General features: G+C 27.8%; 1 protein-coding gene across 1 annotated transcript; it reads left to right on the top strand.

Annotated features, from left to right (window-relative positions):
* Nucleotides 1-630: 630 nt before the first annotated feature.
* LOC119674885 lies at nt 631-8561 on the top strand. Its single transcript, XM_038086040.1, has 7 exons — nt 631-679; nt 743-895; nt 959-1126; nt 1182-1292; nt 6535-6587; nt 7546-7681; nt 8520-8561. Exons 2-7 carry the CDS (start codon nt 761-763, stop codon nt 8559-8561), a joined length of 645 nt encoding a protein of 214 aa, XP_037941968.1. The 5' UTR covers nt 631-679; nt 743-760.
* Nucleotides 8562-22597: the final 14036 nt, after the last annotated feature.

Here is a 22597-nt window from a genome sequence, read left to right as displayed (position 1 = left end):
GAGTTTGATATTTTTATCTAACGACTACAATTTATTTTGCATTATTTTATCTTTATAGTACCATGGGATCTCCTCTTTCGTCTATCGTCTATATTGTACAATATTGTCTATATTGTGCTATATTATACAATATAGACGACAGAACAAAGAGGAGGACGTATCGTAATCCTGATGATGACTCTCAACGACAGTCGAAATATAGAGTTTAATAAACAAATAATAAACGTTTTATTATTTAACAAGAAGGGACCTACAGCCAGAATAAAATTATTCAAAAAAACTATTTTATTATCATTTCTATTAGAATAAGAATTTCTATTAGAATCTATTATTTCTGTGTTTAAAAAAGACTTATTGTTATTACAACTCCTCCCTGAGAAAAGAGTTAAATAAACGTAAAAACGTGGATAATATACATATAGATAACTATCTATATTAAATAAAATATTTTTAATATATAATTTTTATAATAATAAAAAATAAAACCCACTTTATTAGTTTTTGATTTAAAAATTTAAGCCCTTTTTAAAAACAGAAATAACACTTTTTTAAGTATAATCAATCATTTCAAAAATTGTAAATTTAGACCAAACATAATAAGTTGACTTCCTGGGACAATGGAAATAATTATATACAACTCGTTAGAGTTTTGCTGCTACTTTTTCTTTTAGCAGGAAAGGTAAGTAAGAAATATTCATAATATGTATTTATTTGTATAAATAAATATATTTATTTCTTTTAGTCATATTCTTTCTTCAGAATGTCCAAAATTGAATGCTTGAGTGTGGATAAAAATTTAAGTGAATTTGAGTATTGTCGCTTGAAACCCATAAATCGGAATGTATCAGAATTCTCTTTCAAACTAAAGCTTCATGATACCATTAATGACTTGACTGTATATTCTAAATTATAATACTTTTTTGTTTCCATAAACAGTAAAATATTTTATTTTTTTAAGGCGAATTATGAACTTTTACAAAAGTTTAATCGATATTCACCAATTGGCATAAATTATACTTTAAATATATGCAAATATTTTACCAATCGCAAAAATGAAAAGTTTGTGACTATATTTTTTGATCTAATGAACAATTATATAAACCTCAATCACTCATGTCCATTTAAGGTAATTTAAAATATGTAACTTCTTTTCTCTCCATATATAATTAAAACCTTTTTAGGATTACATTCAATTGGAAAAATTTTATGCACGACATGACAGGCTCCCACTACCGATACTCTCTGGTGAATATCTTTTTAAGACATCCTGGTTTGTAAAACAAAAATTGCGCGTTTGTGTTAATGTTTGGTTTAATTTTAAGGAATTGAGAAATTGATATTAAAAATTTCATTTTTCGTATAAATATACATTTTAATCATTTGTAAAACTAAACAAAAGTTAAAATTAACTTTGACAATGTATAAGTTTTGATGTTTGTATTATATTGGCTCTATTGATAATAAATTACCTTCTTTTTTCAACAAAGATCTTATAGGTTTTTCAATTGATAAATCTGGAATCAATTTAGATCGAATCACACTTTATCGGTTAAGTCATAAAAACAGCTTTAGCAAAAAGGGTTTAATATCTGAAAAACAGAATATACTCCTATTTTAAACTCCTATTTTTCGGAAAATAAGATACTGACATTAACCGTATATTAATGATATTAAGCACTTTTTAAGTTAAAGTTGCATTGGTGTAGACTCTTTTTTCACACTCTGTGTCTCTTTAAATTGCACCAATTGTTTTTTTGCGTTAATTTTAAACACTGGCGCTAGGTTGCACATTAGCAAACCATTATGTTTGCAAACTAAACATCTTTCGGCACCGGTTTACAATATTATGCTGGATGATAATTCACTGAACGATTTTACTATCGTAATATAGTACACCTAATAGTTTAATATGTAGTAGCAGTCATAGCGTACTCACAGAGCACCAAGGATATTGCGAATAATTTTTTTCTCAAACATTCCCAGTCCTGCTTCATCTCTCTTTGATAAGATTTATGTACCTTGAAGAAGCATAGGTTGGATAAGTAAACTATATAATATATAGTGGCCAGCAAACACCTCAACAAACTTCATATATCATTTATTTACAATGGTTTAAAGAACATAGAAATGTTTATGATTAACAAATATTTTACGAAATATATATTTGCACATACCCTAAATTATCATCTTCTCTTACACATTGTTGGTTGGTTGCAATAGCAGACCATCCGATGAATTCTATGAATCTCAATTAGCGATTTATATAATTTAAAAGAGTATAGCCTGAATCTATCTCGTCGAATTTAGATAATTTTTAGATCTTTCGTCTTTATCGATGAGCAGTCTAATAAACTGTCAAAGAATTATGTTCCTAAAAACCTATTTCTTTTGTACGCAAAAATATTTACGTGTTTGCAGTGAGGATTATGAGGAATGCGCCGTTTCTTTGCCTTGCAGTGTTCTTTTATTTCTTTTATATTTTTATTGTATAATTATTTGTTTTATTGAAGTTTAAACAGAGTTTATTTGATTTGAAAAAATTTAACAAAACATCCAATTAGGAAATAATAAAAAAATCGTTTACGAATATATATATGAAAAATATCTCAAAACATAAAAGACCTTACTTACAAGCAAAACGCAAATGGAGTAGAACTTGTATAAAGTACGTTGTAGAATTTTGGTTAATTCATGTCAAAGGATGCTTCAACATAAAATGAAGTAGAAAGAAATTAAGGGTTTAGGTTGCTCAACAAGCTCTCAACCCCATTGAAAGCCACAAACATGTACAAAATTGAACAAACTTAAATACAGAATTAAGAAAAATAATAAAGTCTAATAATATTTGCACACATCATGATTATGTTGGTTAATTTGAGTCATGTTCATGGAACTGACATTTTAATCACAATATTAACAAGGAATATACAAATACTTCAGGCAACGCCTCTGGTACGTTATAACGTTTTTAATGACTTCATGTAATTATGTTGTACACAGCGTATGAGTCATGCATGCTTGTGAAAACCTAACGCAGACGGAAAAGTCTCCCGCCATGCGTTCACGCTATTGACTTTTCTTATTGAAATTTATTTGAGAGAAGGACGAAAATGTTTATTTAAATTTTACATTAGCAATTAATCTAAGAAAAATTGAGCCGGAAATTTAAAATTTTAAATATAAATATAAAAAATTTTTTTTTTGTGTTTACAAAATATATAAACGTATACCCTTGAATGTTATGCATAATAATAAAAAATCTAATAACTCAAGGCTATTATGCTCCTTTTTAGGAAAAAATTTGATAAGTTGCTTTGACCTTCAAGTTTGTACAGCCTTCAAAAAATATATGTAATTTGGAAATAAGAAATATATTTTCTTTTAACTGAGATGCAAATTGATTTTATGTGATTGATTACCCACAAACACAAGTCTATCATGCATATTTCTTTGGAAAATTTTAACGAGAATCTTAAATCAATTTAGAAAATTAACAGCCACAAAATGAAAGTGTCTAAAAAATATATGTATTGTATATTTCATAGAGAATAAAAACAAAAACAACATTACATATTACCTACTACGCATCAAGTAAAATACAATTACTCATACGTAGTGCCGGCCCTAATAAAGGGGAATGAGTTATATTTATAGCCTAAGTTATGCCCAAACAGAAGCGGCACGGTAGGGTACACTATTTACAATATACAGTACTTATTACAATTACGGTATATGAAAAAAAATAAATCGATCCGGTATAGTACCGCATTTGTTTAGGATATTAAATTGTATTCCAAAAATACTGCATTTGTAACAATTAACCGAGCGGTATAAAGGAACCAGTTTTATAAAAAGAGCTGCCAGTATAAAATTCAATGATCAACTTGAAAAAACTATTTCACATAGAAAAACTCAAGCGTAGAGAGTAAGCAATTGAAAAGGCGCAGATTATAAAGATTTAAAAAAAAATATTGAGAAGAATATTGTAGAACAGTTAGGAGAAGAAGTGAAACTTTTTAAAGTGTATAATAATTTTATATACTATATTATATACTATATAAATTGAAGCAAAAACGGCTGTCTTATATTAAATACTTTTTTATGGAACTATGTTATTATTTGAGACATAAAATATAAATATTTTCTAAATTGATTCAAGCAGTGAAATTACAAAACTCTAAGGTACCGCAGAATTTTTATTTATGTTGCCTTGCTTAGACCGTTACCGAATCTCATATAATATTGCACCTCACCGTATTGTACCACGTCAATGTCATTGTCCCTTCTATTCTCATCGCAAAATAATTGCTAGTATGCATTATCGTTCTCGTTTCTTTTAGAAACAAATTAACCATCTTGCTTAAACCTCATCGAAGAAATGACATATTATAACTAATAAATGACATTATTATTTTTAACACAATGTAATTTTTAATTTTATAATTTAATATATAATAATATTTTATATATTCTGATTATTTTTATAATAAATTTTATTATTATTATTATGTTGAGGAAAGTTGAGTTAGTGCACCTGAGCACTTTTACTCTATATTAACTGCGAGGTTTCTTCAAAACCCCTCTTTGTGCCTTGACTGGATTATTATTTATCTCATCATCAGACTAAGTAATAATTGATCTCAGATCTGCATACCTCCCCGAGGAGCCTGTAACAATTCTGAGATTTGATAACGCGGTGTTAGTAAGTCTGTCAGATTTCGCAAATAATTTCAAGGCTCTATCTTTTATGTATTTTTTGATGGGATCAATCTTGAGGTCCCTAAGGATGTCATTCGTCCTAATATACCAAGGAACTTTGAAAAGTCTTCTTAGAGCCTGACGTTGTGCAATTTCTAATTGGTGAATAGTAGTGTTTGAAGCTTTGCTAAACGCTACACAACCATATAGAAGTGACGGACAAATTATTTGGTTATATATCAGTTTCCTGTTTCATTTGTTTTTAAATAATTAATTACTTATTATAAATTTTCTGTTAAAGATTTAGATTTAAGATAGATTTTCAGACCTGTCCAAATAAGGAAAAATATAGAGATAACAGCAGAGATATATTGATTCAAGTAGAGAAAAAACCAATTTTTCAACAACGATAACAGTATAGTCTTTCCGATCTGTTAAAATAAAGACAAGTTTAAAGTTTATAGAGAAGTTAAGTTGATTCAAATAGAGAAAAAGGTTCAGTAAAAAAATAACCCGTCTTGAACATAGTTGAATTAGTTCTAGATAAGAAAATAAACAACTTTTTCTGCACCTCTAACAATGACTTTGAAAAGAGACATATAGGTATTATTATGAATTATGAGAACTTATGAGAACATTCTGTGTTCTTTGTTAGACTGCAAGTTGTATGAAAGGAATTCTTTATTTGTCATTACTCTAACAATTAATGTCACGTTATAGTAGTTCAAGTTTTTAAATAGTGTTATAGTTGGTAGGTAAAACAAGTGAAAGACTATGTAATCTGCCCCTCTTAATTATCTTGAAGGCCTTTTTCGAAAACATACAAGCTTTCCTTTGATTTGAAAATTAGAGATATCGTTAAACGAATTGAAGAGATCTGTGCTCATGTGTAACAGGTAACAACGGAAAACCTAAGTTCGAAATACTTAGAACAAAATAAGGCTATATGAGTATACGAAACCATTAACCAGAATTTACAGTAAAACACTCTTGCCTAAAAAGATCAGACTGTCCAGAACCAAGTCACGAATTAGTCTAACTCACTTAGAAAATATATTCAAACCTACAAATAAATAAAATATAGATATCCATTTCGATTTTTTGGAATATATCTCAAGTTCTAGATTATAAGTACGTGGACAACAGGTAAATCCGAAGCGTTGGACCTGGCTGTTGTATTTAAATTTAAGTAATTCCTATTAACTAGTCGTACAAAATAATCAAAAGATGATACCAGTATAAAAAGTTTAAAAATTATTAAAGTTTTTTGTAAAATTTCTCTATAAACTTTTACCTAAGTTTTATAAGTTTCATATTATTACATAAAACTTTGCGTTTTTCAGTGAGTGGAATTATCGATTAATACACAGTCTGGGTTTATGTTTTTATTACTTATTTTTATTAAATTAAATAGAGATAAGAATCACTTTACAACTGTCTTCTAAATTAATTATTCAAACGACAATGTGACCAAATTTTGGAATCATAAAGCTCGATTTATCCAAAATTAACTCATATTAGCATAAGGCATTGTATAAAAAATAAATCCAAAATAGTCATTCAACAAATAGATTATTTAGATTATAGTTGATTTAAAAAAGATGCCGGTAATATATGGTGAAAATTAAATAATATTTCTATCATTTAACTATCATATTAGGATCGTAGATAATAAATGTATTGATATCAAAACAATTTTTACTAAATATTATTATACATGAATAACATATACATGAATACATGATCAAATCATGAAATGGATAAAGAAGACATGTGATAACTTACTTTCGTGCCACAATATTGTAATATTATATTTTAAATGCTTATATTCTAAAGAAACTATCAAAACTAAACATGTTTTTAATGCCAGTAACTAATCGCGTACATAAGTAAGTATTTTTGGGTTCTAAACCCCCTTAGTATAAATTTTTACACTTAATATAAAGAATTTTCCAAATAAATTATTTTCATATGTACTTTGAAATCGTTTTTAAAAATCCACCCTTAAATGAGGCCCTGTAAGTATCCCTGCCAGTAGCCTAAATAATTTTTTTGTTATAAACTTTAAAAAGTTTTCAAAAACCCCCCTTCAAATGAGTCTCCATATACGCTCCTGTCAGTGGCCTAATATGTATATTCAACAATTACATTTATAATGAAAGTTTGACATTGGTAGAGAGTTTCACAACTATTAATTAAATTGACTTACACTGTCATGATACCCTTTGGATGTAACATAAAATGGACAATAATCAAAACTGTCTAAAATGGTTATAAAATGATGTTATATCTTTTACAATTGAAGTAAATAGCAACACAAAAGTCACGAACTTCTACATTTTCGTCTGCATACTGATTTATATGCTGCGTGCTCAAATTCTTCAGTCATTTATCAGTAGAAATCAAATCATTGAACCATATAGACTATCGTACCATAAAAGGTCAAAATGACATTAAAATCAAAATTTTCGTTTAACCATTTTGCATAAAAATTAAGGTAAATGTTCGCATGGTTGAGGCACATCTCGAAAGGATACTTATATTTGCATATGTAGTTGCTTTTTGAATGGTTTAACTGTAACCGGAATGTTAGTTTCAGATTAGTTGTTGTTTAACGACATCGGTGAATCCAATTACCATTACCAAAGCGCACTCAAAATTGACAAGGCTGTGAATTTTCAAAAAGTTCACGCTAACGCAACCGATACAATAGCAGTTATCTTTGTGAAATTGTCCTTGTGCTGCTGAAATACCGAAATGCTGAAATTCTGAAATGCTGAACCTCTTAACGCTTAACGAATACAATTTTTTTTCCTTTTGAATATCTTTGCAATTGTGTTTTTCTAGTTGCTGTTTTATTATCATATTACCAATATTGTTGGAGGTTGCGCCTGAGCAACCTGCAGAGTCATTTGTGATTTGTGTCACGTCTTTGCCATCATTGACATCACAAATGCGTGGATTTCGCAAAATAATTTGTCAGGTGAATTGGAAAACGCGTTCCGTCTTCATACATAAAATAACTGAAGCAGCAAAGAGTTTTCCACGTGTTTCACTTATTTTTAACAAAATACATTCCTTTATATGAAATATATAAACGTATGAGTTTATATAGAAGAAACACTATGTATATTTATATCAGAGTTTATTTTATTTTCACCAGATGCTTACATGTTCGACATGTTTTCTTATATATCGAAAAAAAAACTCGGAGTCTGTAGGTAAGAATTTGACAATTTAATGTATTAATTTTTTAAAGATAAAATTTATATAATATAATTTAAATATTTAACTTAAATGTTCATTTTTTTAAAAAATTTTATAATATATATACATTTCAAAATTGACATCCTGTTGAGTTCTTTAACAATAGAATAAGTTCAACATCGTTCAATGATTTAATTTTATGCAATAAAAACTTCAAACGTAGGCCTTTTAAATCTTACTCCTAAGCAATACCAAATATTGCCAGATGAATTTTGACATCTCATAATAACCTATACTAAAATTGTATATATATTATGTAATGTGCTCCTGAACAATGTTTTGTAAAGTTGGCTGGTTGGTTTAAAAATGAAGCTACAAGCCCACATAACGGAAATCCTAGAACCGCTTAAAAAATAGTTTTGGGAATAGATCGATTCCACGAGAGAGATTTATTAGATGCTCTAGATATTTGATGAAACGAGTGAGTGATGTTTAGAATTTTAAAACGCTGTATAAAATGTTTATTCTACATGCCCTAAAATTACAATAAAAAACATTCGAATGCGTTTGTCAACATAGTTTAATAAGAATAAATAATAAATAATCTTTAATAGGAAAAGATCATGAAACATAAACCTGAATCAAACCAAGGTTAAAGAGCGGTATGAACCTGGCTTTAGTTCTTTGCGAATTTTTCTTGGTAGATTAAAACTCAGACTACTATTTTTTTTTATTATTTATCAGTTATATTACTTAAACATCTTTCAATAAATTACTATTATAAAAAAATTCAAATAAAAATTTAATAAATTTTTGTTATTTATCAATTTCTCTATTTAAACCTCTGTTATCGAAATCAGAAAAAATAGTGTTAAATATGCACACTCAGATTAATAATAATTTTAATAATAATTTAATTTTAATTAAATCTCAGGTCAAAATATTCTTACTCTACGCATCATGTTGATTCAACCATACCACATGTTTGTTTTCGTATCTTCTGTACCACATGATTAAAATTTGTCTAACAAAATGATCAGGTCTATTTCACTAGTATGTTGTTAGGACATATTTTTCTGAGTGCAATATAGTATTCCACCTCAAAGATTAAAGACTATTTTAAAAAAATTTTCTATATGGTTGCCTGTTCAATCAATAAATCATTGGAATCAATAAAGAGGTTATTACATGCTTTAGGACTTTACTACAAAAAGGGCCACAGGAAAAGCTTGATAGCTGCTGCCATCTTCTTACCTATCTTTTAATATATTCAATAAGACTAGGTCTTTAAAGGGAATATGATGATGTCTGTGGCTACGACCCAAATGTGCACGGGTGTCACAGTATTCATTTACACTTATTAGATGCAAAATAACATTCAACACCTGAGTGCTATAACCCAAAGCAATCACTTTAACTAGTAACTTCAAAATGCTTCCAATCTAACCTTCATCTCCACATTATCTTAATACAAGTATTAAGTACACAATGGTGAAACGACTTCTCTGCAGGTAATCTAAACTTCTGAAATACCTTGTAAAACATCAGCTGGTAAATCCGTAGGATGGCCAGGGGCCGCTACATGTCTTATTGACTTATTAGCCGATGCGTTATATTGGCACTGCCATGAAGAATTTTTGCACTAATTTTACTTTATCTTTACTTTGCTACAGCAGAAAATATATTAATCATTGTCATCTTGTTTATGCATTCCCTCTTCAACTTAATTAATTTGTTGAATAATCCAAGTGCCAATCAAAGGTTATAGAAACATAACTTACTATAGAGAGTTTAATTTAAGTATAATTAACTTTATTATTCTTCTGGACTTCATTTTCAGTACTTTTTATTCGCTCTCAAAATATTACACTAATTTAGCATAAAAAAAAGCTTTCTTATTGGTAGTAATTTTTCCATATTGATATGATGTTGTTTATCGTCTGTTTAAATTTTTTTGTTTTGTATTTTGATTCTTATCAGCTTACAGACCCGAACAATTAAACGCATTTATTTAAAAATGTTGGCAAATATTTCGTTCTTTATTAAGAACTTTATCAGTGCTATATAATAACAAACATTAGTATTTTATCTTGAAATTAATGTTTGTTATTATATAGCACTGATGAAGTTCTTAATAAAGAACGAAATATTTGCCAACATTTTTAAATAAATGCGTTTAATTGTTCGGGTCTGTAAGCTGATAAGAATCAAAATACAAAACAAAAAAAGTAATTTTTCCAAACAATTTCAAATTTTTATTTAAAGACTGAGATTTTACGAACTAAATCAATATCTGTCTCTATATTGAAACTTATATCTGCAATGAATATCCTCTTGTAAAAGAGTATTTATTGTAGTTATTATGCATTTATTTCTCCATACCACCTCTCTGATTCATCCGTACACTCGTGCAAATTTACTGTTATTACAATCTTGTTGTAATCTTCTTACTTCTAGGTATGTAAATACTGATTAGTGCTCTACGTTCCACTTTTATGGCTTAATAGATAAGCACTTATATAGTTTCTGCTAATATTATGAAGGATATTAGAGAAATTTCTTTTATAGAATATACCAAACTATTCAGAGAAGTCCTTAAATGCCCTTATAATTTTTACATATCAGGTATACATCGTCTACGAATATTATAGTATTTATTTGTCGTCCGGTACTAGTTTAAAGAGGATTCAGAACAAACTATTGACTTGCATTATTCCAATTAATACAAGTAAAAAGTTGGGTGTTTCAGTTCTATGTAATTTTTGTTTTTATTCGAATGCTATTGTTGTTGTTCATGTCACAGACAATATTAATTAGAATTTTATAGCCTTTATCAAACGTCTGTACGAGATTTATAAATTCTTGTAATTAAATATAACATTTAATGCCAATAAACCAAAAATATAGTAATAATAATAATACTTTGTTAATTTGTTCCATAAAAATATGTTTAAACTAAAACTTTAATATTAAAAGGAACATTAACTGTCGCAGAATTAAAAAGAAATTATTTAACGTAGTCAATAGTTTTGCCATTACTCAAAAGTTACACGAAATCCAATAAATTTATGCATTCTTGTAACAAGATTCTGTCTTTGGAGTCAACAAATGTTACAAAAGCTTTGTCAAGTTTTAACCTCTCGATATTCTTCCCTAAAAAATATTGTAATAAAAAGTTAAACTACATAAGTTCCCGAAGCCCAACAGTAGCAACAACAATACTTGTAGTTTAACAAAATATTTCAAGAAAACTCAAACTGTCGTAAAGTAAAAATAAAAATAAGGCTTCGAAATCCTTTCGCCATTTTAAGCACTTTCGGTACTTACAATCGTATAAATTTGGCGCCCAAAGTTTATTTTTCTATTTTATCAAATCGTGGATTATTTTGTACGCCTTTTTCTATGTCACTTTGGAAAGTTTCAACGTTTGGGTTTCAAATAAGTTTACAACAGAATTTGTAAACCTTCAAATGCCTTGTTCATATAAATGCGCCATATGCGGGCCTTGTCATGTAAACCAGCTGAAAAGCTAATCCTTTTGGCAAAACGCCACGTGAATATCGTGAATATGTGGAAAAAACTGATTGATTTTTATTATTTTCGTTTTTCAGTCGTATATCAATATTTTCTTTTTTCTTCTGTTGTTATTTCTACGGTAATCCTTCAAATAACCCCAAAAAACAAGATGGCTATTTTCGTAATAAACGCAATATGGACAGTAAACTTTTCACTCAAGTAAGTTAAATGAAAAAACCAAATTATAAAAAAAGTTTTGATGTATTAAATCAATTATTTAAATAAATTATCTGAATGTGTAATACATTATGTATGAAACTATGGTAACTGCAAATGAAGTATGGCAAAGGTATACAATACAGAAAGAGTTGACGTACTCCTAGAGTTAAGGCCAGAAGATCTAATACCTATTCAATATTACAATATTCATATTACTGGATAACTGAGTTTTAAGGTTCAATGAAATTTTTGTTATGGAACCTATGTATTTAGAAATATACAGAAAATCCAAAAAATTTGTTCAAAATAGCAAATATCTTATACATTAATATATTGCATTACACATATTCATTCACTCATTTGAAATCCATTCATTTAGTTAATAATCGCATCAATTTTACTACTGTTTGTATAATGTATGAAAACATAGTAAAAGAGATGTAAACAGAGATGTAAAAGAGATGTAAAATGAATGAACTTTGAATGAGAGAGCATGAATAACTTTTTTCTACCAAAATCAAAACTAATAATCGTAGCAACAGTAATACAAGTTTTTCCTATTGTTTTCATTCAACCTATAATTCTACGCATAAGTGAATGCCTTTTAAAACATACAGATAACTCACCGTTATCCAGTTTGTGATTCCGAAAAGAAAACGTTAACCCATGGAGTTAGCATTACTTATTACAGCTAATTTTTCAATTTGCATATGACAAATAAAAAATCAGAGATTACTAAAAAACTACTTATATACAATAAAATATAATTTTAATTTACACTTTTTTTTTTTTATTATTCCCTATTTTTTATTAATCCCTATTAGTATACATATGTAGTTTTAATTAAAATTTTTTTTTTAGTTTTTCATTTACCCCTTATCAGTATAGAAAATTACTATGAATAAATTAAAATTTTACAAAAAAAGAATAATTTTGTTATTAATAAATATTAATATTTTTTAGATATATTTGATAATAGCAAAGAAAATTATTTTGTTATTAATTAATATCAATATTTCTTAGATTCATTTCAAAATTTCATTTCATTTTGTTATTAATTAATATTAATTAATTAATTTGGGTCTTAAATAATTTTTTTTTTTAATTCATAATTAATGTTAACAATAAATAATCATATATGTAGGTTAATATTTCTGAATTTATATATAAAAAATATATATTTTAATTCTTAATTATTTTATAATTTGGTGTTTTAACACCATTTTTATTTTCGTATTTTCTTCATAAAAGAAATTATAATGATATCAATTTTTTTAAATATATGTTAAATTTGCTTGAAGCTAAATATCGACTTAACTCCATATGTAATAAATAAAAAAAAAATTTTAATAAAACTTACCTGATTTTGTATTTTTGTTGCAGATAGTAATTATTTTATTAAATTATTTTGATTACTTTGTGCAATTTCAAATCTTCTTAATTTATTTTTAAAACATTATAAACTTAAAAACTTATTCATTAAATTTTTTATAATATATATAAAACACAAGTAAAAATAATTATATAATTATTAAAAAATATTATTTATAATATTCTTTCAAATAACACTAAAAATTTTAATCACTTATATTTTTCACTTACGACTGTCATAAAAAGATCAACTTTTCACTTATTTTTTTATTAATTTGTGTTTTTCTTATGGTAATAGCAATTTTAACGAAAAGATGTGTACTTTAACACGGCCAAAAACAACAAAAAATGTGGCAACATTATTTCATAAGTGTCTTTTAATCATAGAAAAAACAAACACAATTTGTTTTTTTTTTTTATTTCACGCTCCTTAATCATTTTCACTGCGTTTTTACTTCTGTGTCTCTGTACGTCTTTACATTTTTTATTATCAATGTAGGAAAATATAACAAAAAATAAAGCAAAGAATAACTGTAACTATAAAAACAACGTTTTTGCGAAGCATGTGTGAGCATGTTTTTTCAATTTAATAATCATAATAAAAATAGATTTAAAACTTTTATGTATTAAACAATAAATTTAATTTAGTTAATCATTTTTACGTAGGATTCCATTTTGTTATTTGTGTTAATACATAGATTCACATATACACATGTATGTGTTAATGCAAGCCATTGTTCCGTAAGCCTCCAGCCAAAATATGCAATTTTAACAATAAATATTAATACACTTTTTTCTTGAAAAATTATTAATTTCGTTAAATTATTTAACAATATTTCTCAAGTATTTCTATAGAGATATATGTATTTAACTTTATTGCACTAAGAAATATGCAAAAAACCAAAATTACGTAACACAACTGACGAAATGGCGCTGATCGTCACGGCTACCGTTCACAACTGATTTAAAGCGAATATGTACACTAACGTCAAATGAAAGCAAAGAAATCTGTTCTCACTCGTTAAGCTGTATTATTATTACAGGTTAGAGGATATTATTATGTTATTTAACATTAATTACCAATAATATAAGTGATCTCAAGATGCTTGTTACTCTATGATTAGTTTAAATACTAACTAGTATTCTGTTATAAACTCTATGATTACTTTAAATACTAATTAGTATTCAGTTATAAAGCGTGAATGCTTGAAATATTAGTGTAATAAAGAAAAATCTCATATATAATGAAGAAGAAAATTTAACTTATATTTTTAAGGTGTGTAATATATTTCAATATGTTCTCTTATATAAAAATTTTAATAAAATGATCTTGAATAAAAGTAAGTACAATTTACATGACAAACAAAAGATAGAAGAAGAAAATATATGCTGCTTTAAGATAAGAAAAATTAACACATTTAAATTAAATCCAAAATTTCTTTTAAATAAATTTAAAAATAAACAAAAATTAAATTTATCTTTATTGAATCATCCACACCCTTCATGCAAGTAGACAAAAATTCCATCTTGAAGATTTTTCTTACATAAGGATTACTATAATTAAAAATTTATTTAGAAAATAAGTTTTCTAAAATTGCTTTATAACAAAAAATCCTGAATTAATCGAAGAGACTCAAAGCAGAGCAACCTTTTAAGTCAAATAACAGTCAAGCGCGAAAAACTTTAGCCCCAAGATCCCATCCATCCCAACGTAAGTGACATTTTCATTTTTAATATTTTTAGTTTTGTGCTTACTTTATATTTTTTATTGTTTAAGTTAAATTAAAATTTTGCAAACTTTTTTAAAAATAGAATAAAAATGTCGTATTTTCAAATTTTTACAGAAAACTTTTTTATAAAAATTGTGAATATTTACAATTAAATAATAAACATATATATGTAATATATTTTGTATAATAAAATATAATATTTTATGTTATTAATATTATAGATGACTATTGTATTTTTATGAACATTAAAATCAAAATAATATTTATTCGATAAAAATTTTATTTATAGATATAAAGATGTATAAGGACATTTTATGAATATACTAACATTGTCGTTATGAAAATAACATTGTAAATTCAAAACTTTAACGTAACGTTAACAGAACAGCTAATAAATAATAACAGTTGTAATATAGCATTTACCTAACATATAAAATATAACAGAAAAACACTCTACACTTGTTACGTTGGACAGTATACCAGTTTCAACTATTTTGTTATAAATTATTGCAATTATTAAAATCATATATTTAATTACTAATTTTATATAATAATAAGTAATAAACATCAGTTATGACGGAATTGACTATCATATTTAATAGAAATAAATTCCGAAATAAAGTATGGCTTTGCGTCAATTGGCTAATAATAAACGCTGATACAGACGCTGAACTAGTAGGAAAACAGTTCAGTGTGTTTAAAAAGCAAATATTATTACAATTAAAATGGTAAAAGGAACAGAAAGTCAAAGACTGAACACCTAATACACAAAAAAAAACGGGAAAAAAATTCGTGAAACAAAAGCGAAATTTCAAAGTAATTTGCCCTTTGCTCGCTCCATTCTGTGCATTCACATTGGCGCCATTTTAAAATTATTTTATATTCATAAACTTGTATGTACTTAGACGAGCATTGTTCTCATGTACTAACCACTCATCATATGATTATTGTTATGCCGTTTTATTCGTTTGTTACCGTAGTTTCTCACGCATTGTTCATGTCCTCGTTATTGTTTTAAATGCTTATAAGAGTTCCTTTTTATGTACTTCAGCTTATTCTTGTGCATTAGTTTTTGTTTCTGCAAAAGGTGACAGGCCGGAAATGCTGAAGTGAACAATAAAAACATCAACGGCAGCCATTTTGAGAAAAGCAGTTTACTTCGTTTAATCTTGAAAATTAATTTTATGTTAGAATTGAAGAAATTTTCTTTTATTGCAATATTTTACAAATGGATAGGAAATAATTAATTATTGTTTTCTAAAATAAAATTCCAAAAAATGTATTTAAAGCTACAAATGAATAGGAAATAACTAAGTATTATGTCTTAATATTATATTCATGAAAATGTAATCAGAGTTAAATAAACATTAAAAAAAATGTATAACATGTTTATAATTCCTGAGTTATTTTTTAATAAATCGCGTGCGAATGAATTTTTTGTTTTAAACTAAACAAGAAATCTGTAAAATGGGAACTCAACTAACAACGATCTTATATGTTCTATACAATCACTGCACTGGCTGGATACTTTGTTATAAGCGAACATGTCGACTAATTAGTAGTTTTCTCCTGTAGTACTGTCGTATCTGTATGTCAGAGGAAAAAGAAAAAAACTTCGCTTATCTACTTTATTGCCAAGCACTTATCAGTAAACTTCTTTCCTCAAATGTTACAATATCGCCATTGCCATTGCCTCACCAAATAACTATTATCCTATCTATTATTTAGAGGATGAAAAGATAGAACCTTCTTTCTTTATATATCACAATAAAAAAAAATTAAGGATCTAAAAATCCTGTCCTAACCGTCTGATTAGGAGCTCTTTCAAAACTACTGGCTTGTCTATCGTTTGGAGGATAAAAAAGAAAATGTTACTTATCTACATTGTTACTGCCCAATACTGTATCAGAAATAATAAAAACATTTTGCGTGTATCATTAAATTGACAAAGTGATTTTAGGTCAACTGAATAAATAAGTAAGTGAGTGTGTTAGATCGTTGGCCCGGATGTCATTAATGATGCCGATACTAAGTTTTCCGATATACCATAAAGTTCTCCACTGTCATCGGTAAAAGTAGTTTCACAGTTTGTTTTGAACTGACAATTCCATATAATTACCAATTAGTGGTCCTACTACAAATCACGATATTTCAAAAATCTTACTCGTATATAATTCCAAACGCTCCTTAGATTAATAAAAAAAACTTGAAAACTGAAAAGAACACAGAAGGTTTGTGCATACATTTATTAAAGTTAGTAAATTTTGTGAATAAATTTTATGCATTCACTAAAAAGATGGAAAATGTCACATAAAAGGACATTTACTTCCGTGTTTCTTATGGGAATCATAAATATAAAAAAAAAATAAATATTAAAACATATTTTATAGAGACGCAAAGTCATAACTTGAGCTGAATAATATGCTGAATAGAGAAAATATAACTAAAAACTTATATGATCCCAGTTTGAGACTACTTGAATACAAAAATATGAAACAATATTTCAACAAACGCATGGAAGACTCAACCAAACATTACAACTTCATGTCGTTGGCATCATTTAAAGCAAATATGTTTATTCCTTAAGGAGCTCAAAAGCACTAAACAGGGAGCAAATTATTTGAACTACTAACATCATATGTCACATAAAAGTGATGCACTTTATACCCTTCCACAGAGTTCAACGGACTGCCACAAAGGCGTTGTGTCGACAAGAGTTTGTCAAGAGTGGCAAAACCATACTCTATAAGAATATAGTATAAATATAATAAATATAAAATAAATATAAGTTTTAAATAAATATATATAAGCTAACTAATAAATTTAATTACCACTAGTAGCAATAATTCTAAGTAATATTATTTTTAATAAAATTTTCTCTTTCGATTCCGAAAGTCGAACTCATAAATTTCAATCCTTTACACTGTGTCCTCGTTCTGTGCTCCAAAATTATGCCGTGTGCTTCATTGCATTCATTTAATGAATTGACAATATAATTTACAACATCAGGTACAGACAGAGGAAGTACAGGCAGAGCTAAAGGATGTAGGGGCAGAGCATTGCCGAACATTACAAAAGGTAGAAGTGCCAACCGTGCGTGACAATTTTATGCAAAGAAAAAGATAAAAAAATAAATTTGATGCCAATGATTAACTGAATAAATTCAGAGCAAAGCAAGTGAAGGCTATGAATTTATATTTTTTTTTTTGGTACTCGTATGTCAACTCAGGATGAAACGATGAAAATTCTCAAATATTTTTACAAAAATATCCTCGAGAGCAGTTTTCGAATAACCAACTTCAGAATGAATGAAGGCAAATATCTGAAGAGCTTGTCGTTCAAACTAACAAGCAGAAGGAGCGTAATTAAAAGAATCACTGATGCTCATGGAGAAGAACATATGGATATGTGGTTTTATAAAAAATATAGAAAGCAACTTGGAATGCAATATAAACATAGCAACGGGAATTGAAATTTTGGTCTTAATTGAAAATGAACTCTATTTAAAACCAAATTCTATATTATTAATTAAAGATTTGTCTGTATTGCATAAATATGTTGAAATCTGCAGGATTAAACAAAAATAATTAACTGAAAGGAATAAGGGATAATACACTGCGACCTAAAAGATCTATTATGCCCCTTAGTCGGATTGGAGTATTTCTCCATGGAGAAATAGAGCTTATCATTCCTAGTCTTAGATCCTTATGATCCATGAAATACCCTCCTAGCGCATGGTATGCGGTTTCTCTCTTTTCTCTACAGTATCTGCACTTGAGTTTGATTGGATTCCTAACTTTGTTAGTTGATTTTAAAATCTACAGTGACCGGTTAATAACCTGGTAATAATTCTTAGGTTATTCTTTGTTTGTTCTATGCAATCATTGAATTTATTTAATTTAATACATTCTAAAAAAAATGTAGAGAAACTGTTTTATATTAAATAGTATCAGAAGTAATATTTTTTTTGTTGTGTTTAAGTACATTCAAAAAAAGAACTACTGAAAAAAACTACTACATAGGTTTCCGACGATGGGCTATTTAGTCAAGTTTGATGTACAATTTTTTGCTCTTAGAATTAGTGTAGTACATAAATTTTTGTTCATCACTAATAACGCGATAAAAAAATGATTTTATCTTAAACGTTTCAACAATATTCTAGACATGCCAAATTGGATGTCTGGAACATGCCAATTTCGGATGAATACCAATTGTTTCAAGTACTGGCAGTTTTTTTTTGGGGGGGTTATTAATATTGTATTTTAGCAGAAATGTTAAAAAAATTGCAAAAGATCTTTGATGACCAGGTTAGGTCACAAAAAAATGTCTACAAGTGGTTTCAAGAACCTCAAAGACGACAGAGAAAGCGTTAATGACCAACCAATACGTCAAAAAAATTCAAGATTCCATGCCTAAAAATTGTCAAGTAACAGTAAGCAAGTTTTTTGATATTATTATGTTGTTGTTTGTTGTAGTCCATTGGGATCTCCTTGTAAAGTCCCTTTAGTCATCGAGATTAACAAGTGGCTCCAGTACGTTGACCAGGCCATTCTTGGAATTGTTAATATTGTTATCATTTCATTTGAATCAATATGACCCATTTTGGTCAATATTTTAAGTCTGAAAATGTTGAAATCTTGTTTAATGGCAAAAACATTCAATTTTTAGAAATCAATTGGAAAAATTGCGCCGCGTTATAGTTTGGTTTTTAACTAACAGGATAGATTGAAATGTAACTTGAGATTATAAAATATGGAAACAATCCACTAATCAAGCAAATACCGTGAAAAAGGTGTAACACAACTATAAAGATCGCTCCAAAGCCCTTCAAAAATCAAAGTCAATTAACAGTTTTCTTTGATTATCGTGGTGTGATATATTATGAATTCAGTCTATCGAGTTAATGGAATCTATTTTAAGTGATATACAATATTCACAGAAAGCTATTCACAAAAAACCCAGATTTATGAGCTGGCCTCTTTTTGAACCACAGTAATGCACCTACTCATACTGTATTAATTCTTCGAGACCTTTTCGGCAGAAATTCAACGTATATCGTTTCACAACTATTCACACTGTGTAAATGGTTTTTTAGCAGCGTATGAGCTCTGGTTATTTCCTAAATTCAAATGACCATTCCAGGGACTCCGTTTCAATACAATCCAGGAGATAAAAACCGGATAGCTATAGGCTTTGATTATTTTTAGGATTGACAGAAAAGTTTACATTAATCCGTTGCATCTGGAGCAAAATATTTCGAAGATGATAAAATAGATTTAGAAATGAAAGAAAAAATTGTTTAATCCCAATCAGTTGCAATAAAGGCGATGTTACTTTTAAGAGCAAAGTAAGGTATGTGAAACACAAGGTGGTACTGAATTCAATAACTTCCATAATGAATATATAAAAATATCAAGCCTACCAGCTGCAGAAAATTAAAGTACAAATCGATAGTGTTTATTCCATTTTAAGTATTCATTAGTACTATATTTTGCATAAAAAGAAATTAATAAAAGATTTATATTAAAATATGTCTGCTCTCCTGATATTAGGATTGGAGTTTTAAAACATAGGATAAAGCAAAATTAAAATAAAAACCGTTACTTTAAAAAGTACTAGAACACATTTGTTTCTTATACGTAAATCAACTGTGCCTTACCGAATATAAGTCAATTATTTAGTGTTGTCACAAAGTATCCATATCCAAACAAAAAGCATATAAATATTTATTTTTCCCATCAATCTCATTTTGGTTTACTTTTGCAATTTCTGGCTTAACCTCAGTACAAATGCTTACGAAACTTTGAAGAATGAAAGGAAAATGCGGTTTTAAATGTGCTGTGAACAGAAGCGTCAAAGCGTTTTCCAACACTTAAACGATTCCTGTGGGTGTAATAATGAGAAAAATAAGTGGCAAAACAATTTCAATTTGAGTTTATATATTTTTGGTTCCCAAATGTCTATTTTTATATTAAACACAAATTGGAATTCATACCTTCCACCTTCCACGGCAACAAATGCCCTTCATTCACTAAAATAAATATAAATAAGACGAATAAAATGCCATACACCTACAATACTTCGATTAGCCAATATCTCATGGACGTGGTTTTTGAAAATTATTAAAAAAGGTTACATTTCCTCCCCGCTAAACTAAACCGAACTGATTGTTCTTCTGTGTCCAAACGTGTTCGGCATCTTTAATGCTTATTTAAGCAGTTCGATTGCTCATTGAATTGCGGTCCTTGGTTGAGTTTGTGTAATTTATGTGATTTCAATATTGAAATTGACTTCCAAAGTGAAATGTGTTTGTTTCGCTGGAATGCACATCACCAGACTTCAAACAACAGAATTTCAATTATAAATAAGCAACGAAACTTGCTGATAACCAAAATAAGGAAAGCATTTAGATATGCGAAAAATTTGTGGAATGTACAATACAAAGTTACTCATTAAGTCTTCATATCTAATATAATTGAAATGCTTGGAAAATTACATTGGCTAACGTTCAATAGTATTAGTTTAAATATAATATGTTTTCGAAAATGAACTTTTGCTCTTAAGGATATGGAGTTGGATGTAACTACATTTTGCTCTATGCATTGCAACACCAATCGATTATCAAATAGTATCTGCAGAATCCAATTGAGAGGTCATTAGAATGAAACTTAATAATTTGAATAATAATAAAATTTTTGAATCATTTTCAAAACCCTACTTTGAAAATGGTTCAGAAAATCATCAACATTGTATATTCGTAATTCCAATTCAAGCAAGTACATTATACGTTTATATATATATATATCAAAGCTTTAAAACAAATAATTTACATTAGTCTTTTAGATGACAGTCGCTTATCTTCATTTTTGCTCTTCTCATAAAGTCATAACTCAATTTCAATTATCCTCTTTCATGTATTGCTTAGACGCCCAATCTTCTACTGCTTTGGAGTTTATAATCAAACATTTTATTATTAATATCTTCTGCTGATCAACACATAATGTCACCAAATCACACTCCATGAATCAGTACCTCTTCAGTAATGAATGTTTGCCTGATACTGAACCAAAGTTAGATGATACAAGGCTAAAATTCTAAAAGTCCTGAGATTAGTCAAAGTGGACAATACGGGATCATAAACAAAATTGCCAAATTATCAAAGCATTATTTACGTTTTATTATCTTGTTATATTATCTAATTATTATCTGTATTACTAACTTGATATTCAAAAACAGAGAAAACAGAGAATATATGTATCTCTATTCAAATATTCAACCTTCAATTAATAAAGTGAAAAGGTGTTGATCTTTTGTGCAACAGATTTCCATCCCAACGGAAGGATCGACAGACACTAAAAGATACTAAATAGCTTTGTATGTATAAAATTTCATTTGAAAACTATTAGTGAAAATGAATAATATTTGTCTATTCAGATGAAATATTTTAAAGACATAAAAGAAAATATACTGAAGTAAAATAAAATGAACTACAATATATACAAAACAAACCAAATTATTTCTTTTTCATTTTTGAACTGTGATGAATATCCTTTATCCAGAATCCAGAGACTAACATTGAGAATCCCGAAAACCTCATAATTATTAAAAGTTTCGAAAATAAATACATCTATTCGCCACACAGCGTTAACAGATGGCAAAGAGTTGTCAACAAAGATAATAGTGTTGATAGGGGATTTATTTCCGGAAAATGTTTTATTACAAACAACAAGGTGTATTTGGTGTACCTACTTCCACATCCCTAACATGCTCCCGTGCCAAAAGCAGATATCAAACATATCGAACAGAGAATAGCTGCAATAAAATATCCCAAATTAGTATATACGACCCGAATTAGT

Source organism: Teleopsis dalmanni, chromosome 2 (genome assembly GCF_002237135.1).
Source record: "Teleopsis dalmanni isolate 2A chromosome 2, ASM223713v2, whole genome shotgun sequence".
NCBI lineage: Eukaryota > Metazoa > Arthropoda > Insecta > Diptera > Diopsidae > Teleopsis > Teleopsis dalmanni.
The sequence above is the reverse complement of the archived record's forward strand: the minus strand, read 5'-3'. Positions and strand labels throughout refer to the sequence as shown.